At 40.0% G+C, this 23179-nt stretch overlaps 1 protein-coding gene across 7 annotated transcripts in view; it reads left to right on the top strand.

Annotated features, from left to right (window-relative positions):
- The window catches only part of FRYL (FRY like transcription coactivator), a 169301-nt gene that overhangs the window by 10026 nt on the left and 136096 nt on the right, over positions 1-23179 (top strand). For 2 of the 7 annotated variants that reach the window (XM_054064535.1, XM_054064536.1), the window contains exon 2: positions 1072-1278. The exons of 1 other annotated variant lie outside the window; for it this stretch is intronic. Coding sequence is in view for 4 of the 6 variants with exons in the window: in XM_054064533.1 (XP_053920508.1) it covers positions 19382-19559 (178 nt within the window). In the remaining 2 variants the exon portion in view is untranslated. Of the gene's footprint in view, positions 1-1071; positions 1279-19290; positions 19560-23179 lie in introns of those variants that run through there. 4 more of the 7 variants (XM_054064533.1, XM_054064531.1, XM_054064534.1 and 1 more) reach the window with 2 other exon arrangements.

Below are 23179 nucleotides of genomic sequence, written 5' to 3'. Positions count from 1 at the left end.
AAATTTATATATAAACATTATCTTGCTTCCTATTTGCAAAAGCTCATCTAATTTTTCCTGCTTGTCTCTAAGTCCCACTTTGAAACTTCCTTTTACATCTTAAAATCTTCAGGATGTGGCTTATTTACCTTTAGATTGCACTTGTGTGGGTCTCTTGTATTTTTGGAAACAGTAATTAAGAAGTAGAGCAAACTGTACATGAAAATTGATGTTTGCACGGTTCACACATCGCTAAAGGAAACTAGTACATTTGTGTTGCAACAGAGCACTGAGAGTCATGTTGCGTGTACAGATCTTTGTAGATACCTGCAATTTTTCAGTCTCACTGTGAAAAAAATATTTTTTTTTCTCTCTGTAAACTAGGTGATGAGGAGCAGTGGATTGCCACTGCAGGTTGAGACTCGAGTTGTTAGAAGCAGTTAGAAGTACTTGATCTGCCTCCAGGGTCAAATTAAAACCAGTAGTGCTTTTGCTGTGTATTGGCAGTACAGAAGAACAAAACCAAACTCTGCTGTTTAGGCAAGTTGTGACAAGTATGCAAGTTGCACACAGACTTCTGTTGTGAAGGAATCTCCAGACATTCTCAAGGCTTTGTTAGGGAGGCACAGCTGAAGTACTGTTTGTTTCTTTTTCTGACCACATCCTTGTGCTAACCAAGCAGGGGAAAAAAAATAATCAGCAAAAATCAGAAAAGAAATAAAAGGACTAATATGAAAAATCTGATTCGTAATGACTTGCATTTGGGAGCAATTGTGTATATAATAAAGTATGTTTGTAATTAAAATACAACTAAAACTCTACTTAAAGAATGGATGCATATAACATGCTAAGTGTGGGAAGATAGATTTTATTTCAGTATCAGTTTTAATTTTTCTGGTTTTAATAGAGAAAAAATCATTATAAATCATTAGTTTGTAAGCAGAGCAACGGTTCTGAAGATGTGTAATAGATTTTTTTTTCCTTTTATGACTACTCAATTAAAAAAACAGAATTGTACAACTTTTGGCAAATGTTGACATTCCCATTGAGTGTCTAAGGTTTGACGATGCTTTTTCTCATTTTTTTTTTCAGCATTTTAGACTTCTGTTGTCTATACTGTGTTGGAGACCTTTTTCCAATATTTGACTGCATTACCAGCCAACTTGTAGCTATTTACATCTTTGTCTGCTCTTACATCTCTAAGCACGCGTTGGACTTGGGGGAAAATGTCTTGATGGATCAATCCTCAGTGTGATATGATAGCAGCTTTCATTGTTGATTAACAATGGCTTCTAAGTGGTAAGATCTTTTTCACAGTTCTGTCTTAAATAAATGTTTGTGCATCTTATTGTTTTCCTTTTTGCTTAGGTTTTTGTGATCTATACTGTACTGTTAACGAACTTGGAACTATTTCAGATAGCAATTATCTGAATAGAAGGATATCTGTACTGTGTTAATTAGAATACTTGATTTAATGCGATGCGGTAACTGGTCTTGGCCAAGTTAAGATTAAGAACAGGGCAAATGGCCTTCTGTCTTCCTGTCTGCAGCTCAGGGACTTCTTACACCAGATATGGTGTATGTATGTTAGTGATCATCGAACTGTGCATTGTCTCAAGTAATTCCTGTATGTTCAATAATTCTCTCAAGTTGTCTTCTATGAAATACTGTGATGAATGCAAATCAGACTTCTCGGTGGCAATAGAGTCCCAGGCAGGTGTCTGAGCTCTGCCCTCTTGTGGGGAACGCTCGGTAATGCAGGTAATTAGTTAAGACCAGCACAATTCCTTATATAGATGCCCTTTTCTTTACTACTCTCAATGTAAGGATTTTATCAGTAGTAAATAGATCCACACTGCTGTCAAGCACAGGGCAATTGTAGATAAAGTGCTTCTGAGCTGAAATGGATATGGATAGATCTAACTAATCCGCCATCTAAACTGTCCTTCAAAAATGATGCAGTGTGCTGCTTCCCTATGGACAAGTAGTAATGCTGATAGGCTGTACTTCTTTTTGGCCTTTGAGAACATGGAGTATATTGGCAGTACAGGAGGAAAATTTTGTGTGTTTGTTTGTGTGGTATTTGCTATGTGGACTTTTGTATTCAGGGCTTGACCTATTTATTATATATTCTATAATATTACTTTATAGAATGTAATAGGATATTATATGTTCTATCATATCCCTGTTTTTTGCCTCTGTCACTGGCTTTCATTTCTGGTTACAGAACATACTGACTTGCCTCACTGTCTTTTATTAAAATTGGATACTGTAATTATTTTTGGTTTGATGTATTCTTTCAAAAGATAATAAAATTGTTGCTCCAAAAGTTTAGCTTGAACATCAGTATCTTTCTGTTGCTCAAGGAAGGCAAATACACTTGTTAACATTAGAGTAGGAATTTCCGATCAATCTTTGAAATGAAATGGAAAAATGGAGACAGATGGTGTGAGAACCTTAGTGTAATTTTTAGTGTTAGTAGTTCTCTTGTGGGTTGGTATCATGATTTTGGCAACTCATATTTTTCCTCACTTTAAAAGGTATTAATGATTATATACATTTCTATATGTTTAATTAGCAGACATGCTCCAGTGACAAACATAGTGTTCAAAGTTGAAGTGTATATTTCCGTATTGCAAAGAAGGCTGTTCATTGCTGATTTAGTTTTTTGAATACTTCTCAGTAATTGTTGTACTATCTACACTTGCTGCTAGATGTTTGCAAAACTACCAGATAGGTTTTAAAAAAATGTCCTTGGCAATTGGGTTCTTTGGTTTTGCATCTGTTTTCTGCCTTCACTATTAAAATCTGTTGTGTTGTGTGTAGGCAATAAACATTTGTTTTTCACTTCAGCAAAAGGTAAAGGCAAGTCTTCCACCGGGGGTATTTTCTTGTCAGAATGTAGAGTGTCTTATCTCAAGTACTTTTCCTTCGAAAATACACGTGGGAAGGAAAAATAATACATGGACAGCTAGCACATATTTCCACCTTTCTCCTGTGTTACTAATTTACTCCTTGGAATTGATTCCCTGATCAGCAGACCTGGTTGTTTAAGGCTTTCTTCAGTCAGGTCTCAAAAAGCTCTGATGGTGAAGATTGCATGATCTTTCTGAAAAACTGTCTGGAGCATCAGTTATGCTGAAAAGCCTACTCTGGTCAGTAAATGCAATTACTGAACAGTATTCAGAAGAAGCAGTGTACCTATTCACGTATTATAAGTGTGTTTCTGGGTGTAGCACTTTAAATTTGGTTTTGTTTTTTGAGGATAATTAAGAAAGTAAAGGACCATCAAGAGGAGAAAAGTTCAGGGTATTTTTTATATTTTTTTCCTTGTTTTGCCTCTCCTTGAACAGTCATTTAGGATTAAAGCAGTACCTGGTACTTACTAGCAGTTTATTGGCATCTATATAAATTGTAAGATGCGTATTGGGGAAATAAATGGAAACATTTATGTTCTTTTTTATTACAATGTTTGTGTTAGGATGCCTCTTGTGTTTTACCAAATGCAGTGGGCTTCACTAACTTTTAATAGTTGGGGGCACTTTTTTTCCCCCTTATGCTTTGTTGGTTCTCAGTGCTGCCTGACTGAAGGTATGTTTCTGTTGGAGAGCGGTGTAGACAGTGCTTACTTGCAGTGACAAATGACTTGCAGAATGCCTCACGATTGATGCCTCACGTTGTTCGAATAATGTGGAACATGTGAGACACATCTGCAAGAACACAGAAGGTGAAAATGCTAATAGGGACATAGAAGAGGTGCGTAATCTGTAGAATGGGAAAGCTTTGTGTGCCAGACTAGAGGCAGAAGAACCCTGTTGAATGTGTCTTGTAGGATTTCTCTGAATAAGAGTTCTGGGGACTTTTTGTGCTGCTCACATCAAGAAGGTCAGAGGTGGGTTGTGTGTGGGGTTTTTTTTGTGTGTTTTTTTTTTTTTTTGTAGCAACTTCCAACATTCATAAAATTCCTGTTTTGAAAACTTTTGTGAAGCTTTTTCTTAAACTTCTTTTCTGTCATGGAGAAAAGCTATGTATCTTTATCATGAATGGTAATTTTTAGTTGAATTGAGTTTTTTTATGACCATTTTTTTTTTATTGTAGTTTACTTGTGTATTAAACTTAATATACAAGGCACTGTCAGTGGTGTTCTTTAACACATAAAATTAAATACGTTTGGCCTTCAAAGAGGCTTGAGCTGTGTGGATTTTTTTAGAAGTCTGCTTATGCATCGGCAAGAAGAAGATGGCGACAAACTCTTGTCTGCTAATTAACTTTGATCTTGGTTAACTTTGTGGTATTATGGTTCTGTAATTTACTTTTATACAGATATCTGTATGCATATGTTTATAAAATCTTATTTTTAACAGTCTTTTTGGTCAGACAACAATTTTACTGTTAGTGCTGGCTACACGTGGGGAACAGCAACTGTTTGCTTGAGAAGAATTGGGTTGGAGAGGTGCTTAATTTAAAGGAAACAGCATCTTCTTTATCGAGGTGTAGAGTAACTGCACAAGTTACAATAAAGACTGTGTGTTACAGTTTAAATCTGTGCTATATAATGGAATAGAAACCAAGGAAGTGTTTAGGGAACTAGTAGCTCATGAAAACACTGCATGTCTTTATATATAACAAGTACTTCAAAGACAGACAACGATAGGTATTTTTTCAGAGATTTGTGTAAAGTGCTTAGGCTACCTTTGACATCTCCTATGTAGTTGCAGAGCTTTCCTGTAGAAATTCTCCAAGTTCCACTCCCTTGTGCTTCTGCCCAGCATGGCTTAACACATCCTGCCTCACTTGGCACCTACAGCGCACTACTGGCCATGAAGTTCTCACCTTTGCTGTCCTTCTTAGCTCTTCCTCAGAAACAGCTCATGAAGTGCAGCAAGGCTGATTCAGACGATACAGTAACTACAACAGCACGAAGAAGTCCCTGAGCCTTGGATTTGAAGCTTTGGCTTGATTTAAAGGCTGTAAAGATTCAGTCAAAAATATACAGCGGAGTGAAGGAAGCAACAAGTGTTGTGTGAGGAATGGGGCCCTGTCTCTTTAAGGTCTACTTAGCTAATATTCTTAATTTGAGCTGCATTTCCTTGGCTTTTCCATGTGAATGACAAAAGACAGTTCTAGTGTAGACAAAATGCCAGTTGTGACACCTCCGTGTATTTCCATTTGTAGATAGTCTTGCTGGCTTGAAACAATTGTTCTATAAACTGACCCGTGTGTGTTAAAAATGTATGTTACATTCTCTCTAGAGATTTTTTCTTCCTGTTAAATGCACATTAACTTGAAAAGAATGGATATTTTGAAAATTAGTTACTGTGAAATGAAAAGCAGTAAATTTTGGTTTGTGGTGTCCTCCTTAAGGAAGAACTGTATTATGTTGTGGTACTTAGGAAGAACTAATACATCAGGGTGCCCTTCGAGCTGTTGTGTTACTCCCAGGTCACTGTTGGAATACCTGAGCAGTGGACTGTGTATGAAGGGGCAGTACCTTTGCCTTGACCGCTGTCTTTTACGGAAGGTCTGTTACCCACCCTCTGAAGCTGCACAGTTCGTGTGCCATATATGTTTTATGTTTGTGTTTTTCTTTATTCATGGTGGTCTTGTTTATCTCTCTGCACTGTCAAAAGCTTTACCATGATAATAAGACTAGTTTTAGTGACCAAATCTGCATGAGTATCCATAAGTACATGAATATTCCATATAGGATAAAAATGGGAGCTTTTTCTTGAGTGGCTCAACAGTCTGTTGATGTAGGTTCCTCCATCTTCCAATGTAGTTGTTTAATTAGTGACTCTGTAGTGAGAATTACTTTTTATAGCAGTGCATTTAACCTAACTGCTCTGGGGAGACCTTATAGCTGCCTTCTGGTACTTAAAGTGCACCTACAGCAAAGCTGGGGATGGGCTCTTTATCAGAGAGCTCAGTGATAGGATGAGGGGTAAGTAATGGTTTTAAACTGAAAGAGGGGAGATTTAGATTCAGATATTGAGAAAAAAATTTATACTATGAGATTGGTGAGGCACTGGAACAGGTTGCCCAGAGAAGTCGTGCATGCCCCATCCCTGGAGGCCATAGAATAGATGAGGCTTTGAGCTGCCTAACCTAGTTAGTGGAAGGTGTCCCTGCCCATGGCAGAGGTTGGATATAGATGATCTTTAATGTCCTTTCCAACCCAAACCATTCTATGATTCTATGAAATGTGTTTTCTTATTTGCTAACAATTGAAAAAATGCTGGGTTTTAAACTTACTTCCTTTTTTCTCCGCTGCTTACTAGAAAAATAGTTGGACCTTAATCTAGTACCTAACTTAGTCAGACCTCTGTTTCATCTCAAGTATATTGTAACTTTTCAAAGAGGAAGAGTAAATGAAATTTCATCCAACGTATTCCACTGAAAGCTAATATTTACTCTCATGTGCTCAGGGCCCTGAAACCAAAACTATGCCAAAGAAACCTAAATTACATCTCTTCTCTTTCCTTTCCAGAGATTATAAAAATGCAAATTCCCTGCTTTTTTTATTTTTCTATTTTTTTTAGAAATTACTATAGTCACTTTAAATACTATAGTTCTGCTATATGAGCCCATGTGTAGCATTGGTTTCTATTAAACAGGAATGACATTTTATGAATGTTTATGTACTAAAGGTACAATACTGGGGTTCCTGTAGGCTTACATGGAGCTCAGCTGGGAGCATCCTCAGCTGCATCTGGTGATCTACTTGTTGTTAGTGATTTTGTTTTTTTCAACTCCTTAAGACAGGAGGACAATTGAGTGGCTAATTAAAAAAAACCTGTTCAATGGAAAGAATATCCATAAACATTCTATGTTTGCATACAGGAAAAGCTTTACTCTCTTTTAGGGCTACAAAATTTACATAAAATATTTGCTCTAGATTAATAGCTGGCATTCACCTGATGTATTACTATGATAAATCATAGTTGGATCATGTACCATCTGATAAGTAAGTTCCTTAAGTATCTTATTTTTCCACTGCCTTCAATTTAATATAATTATTACATACCCGTAATAGGTATGGAACGCACCTTGATCTGAACAGGAGTGAGTTTGTTTTCCTTCAATACAGGTGACAATCTTTCTGTAAGTCATAAAATCTTGAAGACTCCAGCCCAGAGTACCTGGTACAACTATATTTATTGTAAGGACTGATAGATGGGTCTGTTTTCTATTTAAATCAAATGACATTGTTCTGGCATTCTTTCTGTCTTTGTTTAGATTATCGAGTAGAAATGCATTCAGGTTACCAAGTAAAAAGACGGGGCAAAGACATCTGTATTTTGCAGAAGAATTGGCAAGCTTTTGCTTTACACCGAAGGAATTCTTTTGTTTAGGATTTCAAGTGGAAAATACTACTATTCTAAAATCTAAACTTATGTATTTCCACTAGAAAAATCTTGTAATGCTTTAGAGATTATTATTTCCATCTTTGAGGCAGAAGAGGTGGGAAGGGAGAAGTATTAAAGTTATTGTCCCAACACACCTGTTGGCAAGCGTACTAACCTTCTGGAGTCCCAGAGACAGCATCTCTGTGTGAAGAAATAATGGATGTTCAGCAACTTGATTTATCTACCCTTGTTGCTGAACAAAGATGTAACTCAAGAAAATGAAGCTGGAAGCTGTTGTAGGGCAGGAAGCTGTTGTAGGGCAAGGTGACTACGATGTCATGGAAACGTGGTGGGATGACTGGTATAACTGGAGTGCAGCCATGGGGGGGTATAAACTCTTCAGGCAGTACAGGAAGGGCAAGAGGGGAGGTGGTGTAGCCCTCTGTTAGAGAGTGCTTTGATACCCTAGAACTCAATTACAGTGAGGAAGGGACTGAGTGCCTGTGGGTTAAAATCAGAGGAGCCCACAAGAAGGCAGATATTGTGATGGGAGTCTGCTACAGACCACCTAGCCAAGAAGAACCGACTGATGAGCTCTTCTATAAACAGCTGGGGATAGTCTCTAGATTGCTCCCTCTTGTCCTTGTGGGAGACTTCAATCTTCCTGGTATCTGCTGGAAGTACAATACAGCAGAAAGGAAGCGGTCTAGGAGGTTCCTGGAGTGTGTGGAAGACAACTTCCTCACACAACTGGTTAGTGAGCCGACAAGGGAGGGTGCCCTCCGGCACCTGCTGTTTGTGAACAGAGAAGGCCTTGTGGGGGATGTGACGATTGGAGGATGCCTCGGACAAAGCGATCATGAGATGATAGGGTTTTCAGTTCTAGGTGTGATGAAGAAGGGGATTAGCAAAACAGTCACGTTAAACTTCCAGAGGGCAGACTTTGGATTGTTCAGAAGGCTGGTTGACAAAGTCCCATGGGAGACAGTCCTTCAGGGCAAGGGAGCCCATGAGGCCTGGGTGCTCTTCAAAAATGAAATCCTAGCAGCTCAGGAGCAAGCCATGTTCCAGAAAAGGAGCCGGTGGGGGAAAAAACAGCTTGGTTGAGTAGGGAGATCTTGAGAGATATCAAAAAAGAGGAATGTCTATGAGCTTTGGAAGAAGGGACAGGCATCTTGGGTAGACTACAGGGAGAAAGTGAGATTGTGCAGGGAAAAATATCAGGAGGGCTAAGGCCCAACTAGAAATCAAACTGGCTAAGTCTGTGAAAGATAATAAAAAATCTTTCTACAAATACATTAACAAGAAAAGGAGGACTAGGGAGAATATTCAGTCCCTGCTGGATGCAGAAGGAACAACAGTGACAAGGGGATGAAGGACAAGGCTGAGGTACTTAATGCCTTCTTCGCCTCAGTCTTTAATAGCAAAGGAAAGTTGTTCACTCTGTGTACAAATCCAAGGAGTTAGAGGAGGCAGAATGAGGCTCCCATGATCCAAGAGGAGGCGGTTAGAGACTTGCTTGCCCAGCTAGACACCCACAAATTCTATGGGGCCGGATGGGATCCATCCAAGAGTATTGAAAGGAGCTGGCAGGATGTCCTTTCCAAACCCCTTATCCATCATCTTCCAGAGGTCCTGGCTGACTGGGGAAGTTCCACTGGACTGGAGGCTGGCTGATGTTGTGCCCATCTACAAGAAGGGTTGCAGGGAGGATCCGGGGAACTACAGGCCTGTCAGTCTGCACCTCAGTGCCAGGGAAAGTCATGGAACAGGTGATCTTGAGTGCTATCATGAAGCACATGCAAGAGAACCGGGTGATCAGGCCCAGTCAACATGGGTTTACATGAAAGGCAGGATCTTGCCAAACTAACCTGATCACCTTCTATGACAAAAGTGGACTCAACTACTGGATGGGGGAAAGGCTGTGGATGTAGTCTTCTTGGACTTCAGTAAAGCCTTTGACACAGTTTCTCACAGCATTCTGCTTCAGAAACTGTCAGCCTCTGGCCTGGACAGGCGCACACTCTCCTGGGTTGAAAACTGGTTGGATGGCCGGGCCCAGAGAGTGGTGGTCAATGGAGTTAACTCCAGCTGGAGGCCAGTCACAAGTGGGGTTCCTCAGGGCTCGGTACTGGGTCCAGCTCTGTTCAATGTCTTTATCAATGACCTGGATGAAGGCATTGAGTGCACCCTCAGCAAGTTTGCAGATGACACTAAGCTGGGAGGAAGTGTGGATCTGCTGGAGGGTAGGGAGGCTCTGCAAAGGGATCTGAACAGGCTGGACCTGCTGGGCTGAGACCAGTGGGATGAGGTTTAACAAGGCCAAATGCCGGGTCCTGCACTTGGGGCACAACAACCCTATGCAGCGCTACAGACTGGGGGAAGAATGGCTGGAGAGCTGCACAGAAGGAGAAGGACCTGGGGGTGCTGGTTGACAGCCGACTGAACATGAGCCAGCAAGTGTGCCCAGGTGGCCAAGAAGGCCAATGGCATCTTGGCCTGGATCAGAAATGGGGTCACCAGCAGGTCCAGGGAGGTTATTCTCCCTCTGTACTCAGCACTGGTGAGACCGCACCTCGAGTACTGTGTTCCGTTCTGGGCCCCTCACCACAAGAAGGATGTTGAGGCTCTGGAGCATGTCCAGAGAAGAGCAACGAAGCTGGTGAGGGGGCTGGAGAACAAGTCTTATGAGGAGCGGCTGAGAGAGCTGGGGTTGTTTAGCCTGGAGAAGAGGAGGCTGAGGGGAGACCTTATTACTCTCTACAACTACCTGAAAGGAGGTTGTGGAGAGGAGGGAGCTGGCCTCTTCTCCCAAGTGACAGGGGACAGGACAAGGGGGAATGGCCTCAAGCTCCACCAGGGGAAGTTCAGGCTGGACATCAGGAAAAAATTTTCAGGGGAAGGGTCATTGGGCCCTGGAATAGGCTGCCCAGGGAGGTGGTTGAGTCACCTTCCCTGGAGGTGTTTAAGGGACGGGTGGACGAGGTGCTGAGGGGCATGGTTTAGGGAGTGTTAGGGATGGTTGGACTTGATGATCCAGTGGGTCCCTTCCAACCTAGTGATTCTATGATTCTATGAAAATGAAGTTTTTATTTCTGCTATGACTAATTTTAATATTAAACCTATGAATCTTTATCTCTAGTTGTACATCCTCCTATGCCACTGTGGTTTTGTTACTAGGAAGAGATCACACTGAAATTTTCTACAGAAGGACTATATATTATATGAGATTTAAAAATATAATCCATTGCTCCTCAGCTAACGTAAATCTTGTGATACAAATATACTTCATTATAACATTAGATTATATACAGTGTTTCAGAGTTTTAGTAGTATGGTCTGTATAACAGAGCACAGAGGATGTATGTCTAAACTAGTGGAGATTTGAACATGTCAGTCCATGTGAATGGACTCATGAGTTTACCCTCTTGGGTTCTTTTTATTAGGCTGAGTAATAATTTCTACTTTCTGTTTTGCAGTGTAGATGAACTTTCTGTGACCATGTTTCAAAAACTGTCTATTTTGCAAGGGAAGAACTAAAATAGATTACAGTGGATGAATGCTGTGTAAACCAAGACAGAACTTATTTAATCTAGACGTCAGAGGATTTTAATTGGTGTTGGAAACCGAGCTTGTCCTGTGTACTATGGACTCGACGGTTTTCTAAAAATAATAGAAGCTACGGAGAAGAGTAACAATGGAAACAAGGATAATTTTCACAGGTCAGTAATGTTTGAGACTTACTTTTCCTGGTATAAAACTTTAACCAGTAAACTAGGATTAAGTCAGGCTTGGTAAGGGAAGCAAGATAAACTGGTGCTGTTTGTACTTTTGGGATTGGAATGAGAGTTGTTTTTAATAATAAACCATTCCCTGCCCGTTTGACTTTTATGCTTTAGGCTTGATTTTAAAAGTTGGCTATTCAGACATGAGGAAATTCTTCTCTGGATGTGTATTTGAATGTAGTGCTAAAGAATATTCTAGCAGAAACAGTGACAATGCCTGTGAAAATAACCATCAACAAAATAGCCAAAATATTTAGGAAATGTATGCTGAACCACTTTTGTTCTTCAGTAATTCTGAAGGTGTATGTCTGTGCTTGGTATCTGGTTATTATTTAGTATCTACATTCTGGTTTTCTATAGGTAAACCTATGCTAACTGTTGGCTACTTTCCTTATGTTTCTGTTAAGCACTTTAAAAGCTTTCTGTAAATGTTTTCAGCTCTCAGTTCCTTGGAAGTCCAGTTTCATAGCATTGTTGCCATTGTTGGTCTGACTTTATAGAATCATGGAATGGTTTGGCTTCAAAGGGACTTAAAGATCATCTAGTTCCAACCCACAAGGATGGGCAGGGACACCTTCCACTAGATCAGGCTGCTCAAGGCTTCATCCAACCTGACCTTGAACGCTTCCAGGGAGGAGGCATCCACAATTTCCCTGGGCAACCCGTGCCAGTGTTAGCAGCCTCATCATGAAGAATTTCTTCCTAATGTCTAATCTAGATCTTTCCCCCTCCAATTTAAAGCCATTCCCCTTAGATCCTATTGCTACACGCCCTTGTAAAAAGTCCCTCTACAGCTTTCTTGTAGGCCCCCCTCAGGTACTGGAAGGCCACTCTTAAGGTCTCCCCAGAGCTTTCTCTTCTCCAGGCTGAACAACCCCAACTCTCTCAGCCCGTCCTCACAGCAGAAATGCTCCAGCCTTCTGATCGTCCTTGTAGCCTTCTTCTGGTCATCTTCATGGTCCTACTCTAGATTTGTTCCAACAGTTCTATATTCTTCTGTTGTGGATTCCAGAACTGGACACGGTACTCTGGGTGGGGTCTCACAAGAGCGGAGTAGAGGGTAGAATTGCCTCCCTTGACCTGCTGGCCACGCTTCTTTTGATGCAGCCCAAAATACGGTTGGCCTTCTGGACTGAGAGCACACACTGCTGGCTCGTGTCTACCTCCTCATAAAAGAGCACACCCAAGTCCTTCTGCACAAGGCTGCTCTCCATCACGTTATTCCCTATCCTATATTGAAACTGCGGATTACCCCAACCCAGGTGTAGGACCTTGCACTTGGCCTTGTTGAACCTCATGAGGTTCACACAGGCCCACTTCTCCAGCTTGTCCAGGTCTCTCTGGATGACATCCCATCCTTTCCATGCGGCAACTACACCACCCAGCTTGGTGTCATCTGCAAAGTTGCTGAGGGTGCTCTTGATCTCGCTGTCTATATAATTGATGAAAATATTAATCAGCAATGGTCCCAGTATGGACACCTGAGGGACACTGCTTGTCACAGATCTCCATCTGGACATTGAGCTGTTGACCACTACTCTCTGGACCACCCAGCAATTCCTCATCCACTGAACAGTCCACCCGTCAAATCCAAACCTCTCTCCAATTTAGAGAGAGATGTTGGGAGGGATCATGTCAAAGATTGTACTGGTAACTGTTCCACAGAACCTCTGTTTTTTAAATATTGGGAGTTTTATGTCCTTTACATCGAAATATCAACATCATGCTTGTCATCATTCACTTTGATCCTTTTATAGTGGAAAAGATCTGGCCACTTCTGTTATGGGATTGTGTAATGATGTGTTCTCTTGGTGTTCTAACTTGCATGGAAATGGTTCTGATTCAGAGGATGTACTACTCTGGGTTTCCTTTGAAATGTAAGTTCTTATTTAAGAAATTCTGCCAGTGGAAGAATTTCATAGGTTTGGAAGATCTTTTGTGATACGACAGTGCTTGGAACAAGCATGAAGTTTGTGACATTAAGGTCGGATCCTTATCCTGAGTGAAAACTTTGATCTTCTCAGGACTTCCTAATGAGTTCAGGCTAGCATTGTATTCTTGCATGCAGCTTCTAGATAAGAACAGTTATTACCTAATATGTAAGTGGTAAAATTTTGGGGGCCTTTTATTAAATGGGATAATATTGTTGTTTGTTACTTTCATTTCTCAGGAAAACAGAAATCTGGACTTTGAGAAAAGTTTGAGGACAACTGAAACTGCTTGCATATTTACATAAAAAAAACAGTAAAGCCAAATTACACTAAGATAAATGGCTTAGCTTTAAAATATTTTCTATGTAAAATAATTACAAGAATTTTACACTGATAACACAGTTCGCAAAACTGTACATTGCTTTGCCCCTACTTACACTGTTTCTCTTTTGTTTTCCTGTGGAATTACATTAATTGAACTGCACCAAGGAAACCATTAATGCAAAAGTATCTTGGGAATTAAGTGGTAATGTACAAGTTTAAATTACATGAATGATAATGTCTTGTTAAATATCTTTTCAAGTTTTGAAACTTTATGACATGTAAAGTTAAATCCTTTAAATATATTAGATTTGTACAAGTGGTTAGTCCAAACTGCTAAGTGACATGACTCCACAATATGACAAACTATGTTCTCTCTCTGCATATGTTTTTTTTCAAGGTTGTCTGTTCAAGTTCTGTATTTAAAGAAAGTAAATATATATATGTAATTATGTCAATTTATAGTTCTAAAGCAAATAGGCTTGTCACTTAAAGGGCAGTAAATACAGATACAGAAAGGGGGTTTATTTTCCCTACCCCTACACTCTTTTGTATGGAATTATGACAGTGCTCTGCTATAATAATCTCACAAATGGAACGGAGCTACCACTGTCCCAGCAGGAGGGACTGTTTTGCTTTGGTTTCTTTCGTGCTGTTTTGCCCTACCGACACAGTCACATTACTGGGAAGCTGGGAGAAAGCCAGGGTTCTGTGTGCCGATAGGTGGGTCTGTGCGCCCCACCACAGCGGTGCCAGCCCAGGGGAGACCTTCTATGGCCAGAAGGTCTGCAGTGCACACTTCCACCTTGCTGGCACAGTGATGCCTCCAGTGCCGGTGTGGTTGTACCGCTCATCCATTTTGCAGGCACAGTTGTGGCTAAGAGTTCTGGAAAACACATTGCCACCCTGCTGGCACAGAAGCCCTCAACTGTTGGGTTCTGCCAGTGTTGGCAGAGCTGGGAAGCCATGGGTGGTCTCCCTTCTCCGTGCTGCAGGGCAGTCTGTGTGGCACCCACAAACGAATCCAGGTTAAACCCTGCTTGCTTTTGGTGTCTGGAGGAGGAGGAGCGCGGGGTGCGCAGCCCGACCCTGCCGCCTGGGGGCGCCGCGGGCCAAGTCGGAGGCGAGGTGCGGGGGGGCCCCTTCTGAACCCCCCTCTTCCCTTATCAGCACTGGAATCCCGCTGAGGCCAAGGGGCACCTCTCTTCCCCAGCCTCCAAAAATCATGGGACCTGTTTGACTATCTTACATATTATGCAGAGAGAAAGTCCCGTGTCCTCTCTGTGACAGCAGCTGGGACTGGGGTGGGATAGTTTTAAAAACATTGTTCTAAAAAATAGAGATTTTTTTGTTTGTTTTTCTTTTTTTTTAATGTGTGCTTGTTTGTGACAGGACCCATCATATAATGCATGCCCTTGGTAGGCTGTAGGGCACCTTGGCTCTTTTCTAAAATTATACTTCCCGGCATGTTGTCTGTTTCGTGGTTGTCTTTTACTGTCATTGGTGCCAATTCTAAAAATTCTCTAGGCATGTGAACTTGGGGGATTTGCAGACAGTTTTTACTCATATGGATCTTTCTTTGATTGTGTTCTGGTTTTTTTTAGCATTTCTCATTGTTAGGATGTTCCTGCATCAGCAGGTTCACCTGCCTCAACAAAATTCCCATGTAGCTGCTGCTCTTGTGTGCCCCCTGCCAAATAGTTTTGCTGTTTGTGTCCTGAAAAGTCTAATCCAGATGGACAGTGCTCTGTGAAGTGCTGTTACCCTCTGTTTGCAGATTGGGTCTCTGTGTGGCATTTCTGCATATTTCATGATCCGTTCATGTTCCCTTCTGATGCGAAGTCTCGCTGATGTGGATACCTGTTACTGAGGGATGCGGAGCTTGGATGTCATCTTCTTTCTGTTTATATCACTAGCTATGGAGTTGTGGCAGGGGAAGCCTGAATGACTTCAGCAAGCGTTGTGGTGCAAAACTGGAGTGGTTCTTTGACTGTAAGAGAAGTGAAATGCACACAGAAAGACATCAAAGGGCTTACTGTAATACAAACTAATTCTATATAAGCTTAGGTCTCCTATTGTCTGTTTTATTTCAAGGTTCCAAAATAAAACAGTGCTAAAATTTATCAAATAAGGCTTTTTTGTAGCCTGTATTTTTTGATTTTGTTTAAAGATGAATTTGATTATAACACCTGTAAGAATTCTCATATGTTTTCCCTTGACAGGCTATCTATAAAGCTTGCTCAGTTTATGTAAAAAACACAGTTGTACGTTGTACTGCTTAAGGAAGATAGTAAGAGCAAGAGTGAGAGAGGAATATATGTAAAATGACGTGGGCAGAAAGCAAGCTTTCTATCTTAGCTTATTTATAAAATGCTGCATTCATAGAAAGTCCTGGAGTTAACCACCATCCATCTGTATACATATACATCTATAAATAAAAATATATATAAATCTATGTAAATATATATACATCCCCAATGATATTCTGTAGGAAACTTCTTGATGTCTTTTTCTTAATAGTCAAACAAAGGCCATCCAGAAGGAAAAAATAAATCAAAAGCTTTTGGATGCATCTGTGTTATATATAAGCTTTATTAGTTTATTAAGTTTAATCTTGAAATATGAATAGGTGTATGGTGGGTGGTTTGTATTTCTTGTTAGTGTTTTTTTTGTAAAACATAGAATGGTTTGGGTTGGAAGGGACTTTAAAGATCACTCAGTTCTACTCGCCCCTACCATGGGCAGGGACACCTTCCACTAGAGGTCAAGTTGCTCAAAGCCCCATCCAACCTGGCCTTGAACACTTCCAGGGATGGGGTATCAAAGACTTCTCTAGACAGCTTGTTCCAGTGCCTCACCACCCTCACAGTAAAGAATTTCTTCCTAATATCTGATCTGAATCTCCCCTCTTTCAGCTTAAAGCAGTTACACCTCCTCCTGTCCCTGCACTTGCTCATAAAGAGCCCCTCTCTACCTTTCCTGTAGGCTCCCCTTTTAAGCGTGAGGCTGGAAGGCTGCTCTAAGGTCTTCCTGGAGATTTCTCTTCTTTAGGCTAAACAAGCCCCACTCTCAGCCTGTCCTCATAGCAGAGGTGCTCCAGCCCTCTGATCATCTTTGTGCTCCTCCTCTGGACTTGCTCCAACAGATCTATGTCTTTCCTGTGCTGAATACTCAAGACTAAATGGAGTGCTCCAGGTGAGGTTGGAGGAGAGCAGAGTGGAGGGGCAGAATCATGTCTCTTGGCCTGCTGGTTACACTTCTGATACAGCCCAGGATACTGTTGGCTTTTTGGGCTGCAAGCTCACATTGCTGGCTCAGGTTGAGTTTCTCATCTATGAGCACCCACAAATCCTTCTCCTCAGGACTGCACTCAATCAGTTCTGTGCCCAGCTTGTATTTGTGCTTGGGATCGCCCTCACTCAGGTGCAGGACTTCATGCTTGGCCTTGAACTTCATGAGGTTTGCACAGGTCCCTCTGGATGGCATCCCTTCCCTCCGGTGTGTTGGCCACACCACAAAGCTTGGTGATGTTGGCAAACTTGCTGAGGGTGCACTCGATCCTACTGTCCGTGTTTCTGATGAAGATGTTAAACAGTGCAAGTACCAGCTCCTGAGGAACACCACTCGTCACTGGTCTCCACCTGATGTTGAGCCATTAACCGCAACTCCTTGAGTGTGACCATCCAGCCAGTTCTTTATCCACTGAGTGGTTCATCCATCATATCCATGTTTCTCCAATGTACAGACAGGAATGTTGTGCGGGACAGCGTCAAATCTTGTTACTTGAAAGGCTGTTACGTTTTCTCATTTAAAAAAAAAAGCATGATTTCAACCTTTAGCTTCTTTTATTCATGGTGAATTCACATATGTTGCTTATGGTGTAGAAAGTTGTGCCTTATGTATTCAATTAACATGGTGTGCTAGGTACTTGCACTTCAGCAGCAGTCTCCACCCTGTGTCCACATATGTAATAAAATCTCCATAGCATGGTTAAGAGCACTTTCTTATCTAGTTTGAAACCTTCAGAGAGTGTTTAAATTCAGTACAACTCTAAATATCTGATTGGGCCCTTCTTTGCAAACTGCAGTTTAGCAGGTGGGTGCTTGGAAGCATTTTCAGTCTCATAGAATTGTCCAGATTTCTGTTTTGCTCTTAAATGGTAGAAACTGCAAAGGAAGTTTGTGGCAAGATTTCAAGGACAAAAAAAATTCTACAGAAAATAATGCTATTATAAACAAATGACTGCTTGAGTTTGTGATAACTCATCGTCTTTTGTAGTAATGAATTATCTTTGTGGTATCTTATTTTTCTGAAAACACATAAAATGTTATCCTGGAAATATATTCAGTATCACTTTTTTCTGTCAGTAGAAAAGATACTTTGAATAAAATTGTTACAGGGACAATTTTTTGCTTGATTCTCAAATCTTTCATTGAGGGGAAATAATATTCTAACAATGTGTCTTTTCTGATAAGGTCAGACTTACTAAATTCTACACCAATTTTTCCCTGTATGCCTTTGCTAGGGAAATAAAGACTAACTTGAATATTTGGGAATTTTAATGCAGATTTGAATACAAAAGATATCACATGTTTTCAGTCTGTTTACAACTTAAAATGTTTTATGTGGCAACTTTAATGAACTTGTACTGATTTTTTTTCAAGATGTGGCATTCTTGACTAGATTTAATACTTAGAAAGCATGACAGTAGAGTTGGTCAGTAAAGGACTGGCAGCTTAATCCAGGTGAACAGCCCCTTCTGAGCACTGAACTACTGAAACTGCAACCTGAAGCGGGTTACTCTACCTTTTGTATCTACATATGTACACATATATGTAGATATTAAAGAAGAGCTAGACACAGTAGTGAATTTCAGACTAAATTTCTTCTTTTAAGGAATACATGGTAGTGTGGTATAAGTCATAGTTAGGTTGGACAGTTGCGTTGAATACATTCAGAAATGTCTTGGACACTGAGCTGCTTTGAGATCAATAAAAGAAGCATGCGTGCTGCTGCTCAGGCATCCAGAGTATTACTGGATTTTCTGAGTGATGTGTACAATTTTTGGTGGCAAATGAGGTATGAATGTTACCTAGTCATGTATCTGTGGATCCACGCTCTAAGTCTAGTAAATGAAATATTTTCAACCGTACAAAGGTACATATTCCCAAATGCAGAAAGCATTAAGGAATGCTTTCCTATGCTAGTGTCTTTTTGCCCCTGAGCTTTCTGCTCCAAATGCAAGGCATCTTTCATTTTGGCTTCTTTAAGCTAAATATAGAGCAACATTTGAACTCCTCCCCTAATAAAAACAAAAAACTCAGCTAAACGAGGCACATACGGAGAAGTGGCCCTAGGGATAAAGCGGACATTTGGACAAAATGAGATGGGTTATTTCTGTACTTAGTGTTTTCTGGAAGGTGATCAGAGTATTTTAAGTGGTAAATATAGCATCAGTGTCTCTGCAAACCAGAACTTAATATTAGTTAGTATCTTTGTAGGTAGTAGTTAAACCATGTGAAAATACAAATAAATAACTGGTTTAAATTGTGCTCTTAGACACTTTGTTCATAAAGCTGGTGCATAGACTTTCTGAATGATAAGTCTTATCTTTCAAATGCAGATGAACGCTTTCTGTGCAGTTCATGAAAATTAAGAGCTATTGAGCTCTGCTAGATAAAAATATGAAAATACACCATGTATTTTATTGGTGTTTAAATTTGCTGCAGTGCTTTTACATGTGGTGTCTTCTACAAGCACAGAGTTTAGCGTGCATTGGTTAATATATAGGCTTGTTGTTGTTGGTTTTCTTATCAGTCCTTACAGTTAGACGACTTTAAAATCTGCCTTGGAGCAGCTGGCAGCTGACGTGCTGGTGTTGGCACCACCCAGGTTCAACGTGACATCACCAGGAGAAGTCTACCTCAGTGCTTAAGGAAGTTGATGTGGGAGCCACGCTCCGTAACACGTAGCTAAACTACTGAATTTAGTAAATACTGAGGACAGAGGGTATGCAAAAATGGAGTTCCTGAAGAAAATTGTTCCCACTGCTGTTTCTGGAGATGTAGTTCTGGATATTGGGAGTACTGCTCGTGAAAGCTCTCCACGGCTACTGAAGATGAAACGTGTCAGGCTGCTTTTATTAGGGCAGACAATAGATGAAGATGAGGAGACACATGTTTTACATCCTGATTACAGTATGTATCCATGTCATCAACCTGGTAAAAAATGATTGCTAAGCTTTTTCCTCAGATCATGATTATTTTGCTAAATTGACAAATTTGTTTTAAAAAGGCTTTTTTATCAGTCACTCTGCTAATGGTGTCTTTCGTTTTAGAACTATTTTATAATTGAGAGACTATTATGTGTTAGTGACTGATTTGAAAGCAATTTTACAGGATTTCTAATGTGTTCCTTGTCTTTGCGTGCCTGGGTAACTTTTTTCCCTTTTTGGGATAAGTATCCCTGTTTAAGTTTTTGAATTGTAATGTAGCCGTGATTAGGCACTAGGAGTTGTCTAGACAGATGGGTGCTGCACAGAGCTCTGACTGCAGTGCATGGTTCAAGTTTTGTGTCATGTTTTCTCTCCCTGTTTATCAAAGTTTTCAAAGGCTTTCATTTTAAGAGTTTTTTCATTTAAAAATGTTTATGCTTTCTCATTTTAGTGTTTTGAGGATTGCCCTTTTTTAAATAAACATGTAAATTAAAATAGGCAAGTAAAAATATGGACATTATATAGAGAATTTTTAACTTGAGAACACATGGGTAAGCTTGCTTGCATGAAGATTTTTTACTACCTTTTCTTGCCTTAATGTTACAATGTATCGTGCTAATAAAAAGTAGTAGGATGAGTTAATGTTCCTTTTTCATTCAGTTCAACTGGGTGGCAGTGGAAAATCCAGTTTTAAATTTTTCTTCTTTTTACCTTCAGCTAAAATAGTAAGGTCTTGGATCCCTGATGGCTGACAGAGGCACAGCTTTTACCTTTGCTCTGTGGTGACTGTTTCCAGGAATTAGTGTGGCCTTGAAAGTTTTTCCCTTATGTGTATAACTGCAAAAATAGGAAATGGTGACATCTGTCTTACTGGATGGTGAACTTACAGACTTAACTGTGAAATTAAGTTTGTAGTGGTGGTGGGAGAAAGGGATTTCCTTGGAAAGATTTTTCTTAGTCTTTCCAGTTGTAATTATCAACCACTTTTTTTTTCCACGTGTCAGCTTGAGTAATGTTGGCTGTGGGCAAAGCAGAGACAGTTCTATTTTGTTAAAATTAATGTTGTAATGGTATGGAGCATTGAAGACTTATTACACAATAAAGCCTGTTAAGACTGTTATTGCCTACATGCTTGAAAACTCTGATCAGAAGCTTGTGGTGTCTGAAAGGATCATGTTCTTTTAGCCAGATTCATGTCCTCGTTTAACTTTGAATGCTGTAGAGCCCGTAAGTTTATAGTTGGATGTTACTGTGATGTTTGGAGCTTAATTATCTCCAAAGAGATATCTCATCAATTTTGCTTTTATGCTGTATTGTGGTTTCTTTATAGCTCTCACTTATAAATAGTATTTTATTTCAAATATCTGAACAAATAGATTTTGGTTTGTGCCAGATTAAAAGAAAATGCTACCATCTAATCTCCTTCAATGTTTTGTCGATAGTTCAAGCAAATGAGAATAATAAACATAGAATACGCCAGTCCTACCATTGAAGATGAATTCTGATCTTGCTCATTAAATATTTTCCAAATGGTGATTATTAGGAGTGATTTTGCAGAAATCAGTAGTGCCAAATTAATATCACTTAATAGTGTGATGTCATCATTTGCGAAATGCAGACTTATAGTCTGTTCTGGGATCATGCTTTTACAATAGCAGATAGTAGCTGAATCCTCTTTAAATTATCTGCTTATTTCTATTTTTGTATCTTGGTAATGGAATGAACTGCTCTGCTGGAATAGAGCAAAAGAACTGTGTTTACCACTTGGGTATGCTGCAGAAGGCCGGTGTTGGCAAAACAGGTAATAAAACAATAGATTTATTTGGAAAAAAAATTATGAGCATTTACTTGCATAATGTCAGCAGATGTGGTGTTAATGCACCACTGAATTTAGTATAATGAAGACATTCAGGAACTTGATAGGTGTTTAAAGCTAAGGTAGTTTGTCCTGTGGATTTGTTTGAATTTGAAAGTGGATGGGTTGGTTGTTTTTCTTTTTTTCCCCCCCGTTTTCCTTTCTGTTCCCTGTTGCTTCTTTTTAGGCAACATTTTTGTGTAAATGAGAATTTCAGTGAAATACAGAGTCTGACAATTATTTTAAAGTATGAAAGTATTTTAGAAGATCCTAAACAAACCACTCAAAAACCCTGTTCCTGGCATTAAAAGCATAGGAGTATTATTTTGATAATACCACTTACTTGGGTTTGCATATATCTGACCTAAATATTGTATGTGTAATTCAAGAGATGAGATTCTTTTTTTTTTTAGGATTAAAACAATTATCAGTATTGCCTTCCAAAATGTTGACTCAATTAGTATATACAGACCTTAGAAATGTATGCTATGTGATGCATCTTTTAAAATATGTATTATTAGAACTCTAGAAAAAAAAATCTCACTTGCTGAAGTATTTTCATATGATTGTATGCATCACAACACTTAACAGATGTTAGTAAGTAATTCTTTTTATTTTGCTGTAGCCCTTAAGAGTTTATATGTTCTCGGATTTAAAATTTGTCTCAAAACCACTACGGTCCAAATCAAACATAGAAAAATGAGCTTGGGATATTCAGCGAAAGTATTTTCGTGTACCAAAACACATACATGTGTACACATACAGACACATTTATAAACTACTTCACATTCTCCCATTTGCTGTTTGTAGCATTAAAGAAGGGCAATGCCATGACTGTGGTGTGCAAACTGTCAAAGGGCTGCTGTACCTGTGGTGTGTGAAACATGCCTGTCTGTTGCAGGTTGGTGCTTCGGTTATGTTGTAAGGCAAACTTGCAATAACTGCACAAGAGATGCAAAATTTATCAGTGATGTGGGTATTCTTATTGCTCACAGTGTCCATGTCATTTCTGTGTATAGAAAACAACTCCATTTGCAAATATGAAACCTGCTTCCCTTCAAGTGCTTCTGCTAGGGGAGCAGCAATAAGCCAACAGAGGAGGGTTCTTCCATGGTAAAGAAATGAGTAATAGCATTGTGATTGCTTCAGGGGGCTGACAGCAGGGTTTGGGTTGACATAAAGTGCCTATGAACAGTGTCCCTGTAATGCCAGCAGCTACTCTGCAGGGTGTATTCAGCTCCTTGTTGCATCTTTGATCAGCCTTGTACAGCAGGGGATGACCAGGAAGCCAAGCATCTGTCTGGAATAAAAGTGAGTTTCTGTGCTTGAGTTCTGAGTTCCAGTTAAAGAGGACTGGAGGGGTTAGTTGGCAATGAAGTACCATGGCTTCCCCTTAACCCGGTCTCTGTCTGCTACTTGCTTACATTCAGAGGCTGCTCCGCAGTACTAGTTGGGATCCATAATGCTATTTACATAAAAATCCCTAACCCTTTCTCCTATTTTCTTATCACAGCAGATAGCATTGTTTTGCTTGAGTAATGCCTCAGGATACTGTTCTGTGTATATTTTCCATATGAAGTAATAAGGAACCTTTCCTAAGGGCCTCTTGAACCTGGCCTTGAAGCTATTTGCAACAGAAGGCGGGGGAAGGGGATTTTATTTAGGTGTTTGAGTGTGGTTTTACAAGTGGATCAGGCTGATAAAATGGTTTGCTGCCAGTGAAGGGGGCAATCTTGCTACCAGTTGTA

Source organism: Cuculus canorus, chromosome 4 (genome assembly GCF_017976375.1).
Source record: "Cuculus canorus isolate bCucCan1 chromosome 4, bCucCan1.pri, whole genome shotgun sequence".
Classification (NCBI taxonomy): domain Eukaryota; kingdom Metazoa; phylum Chordata; class Aves; order Cuculiformes; family Cuculidae; genus Cuculus; species Cuculus canorus.
The sequence above is the reverse complement of the archived record's forward strand: the minus strand, read 5'-3'. Positions and strand labels throughout refer to the sequence as shown.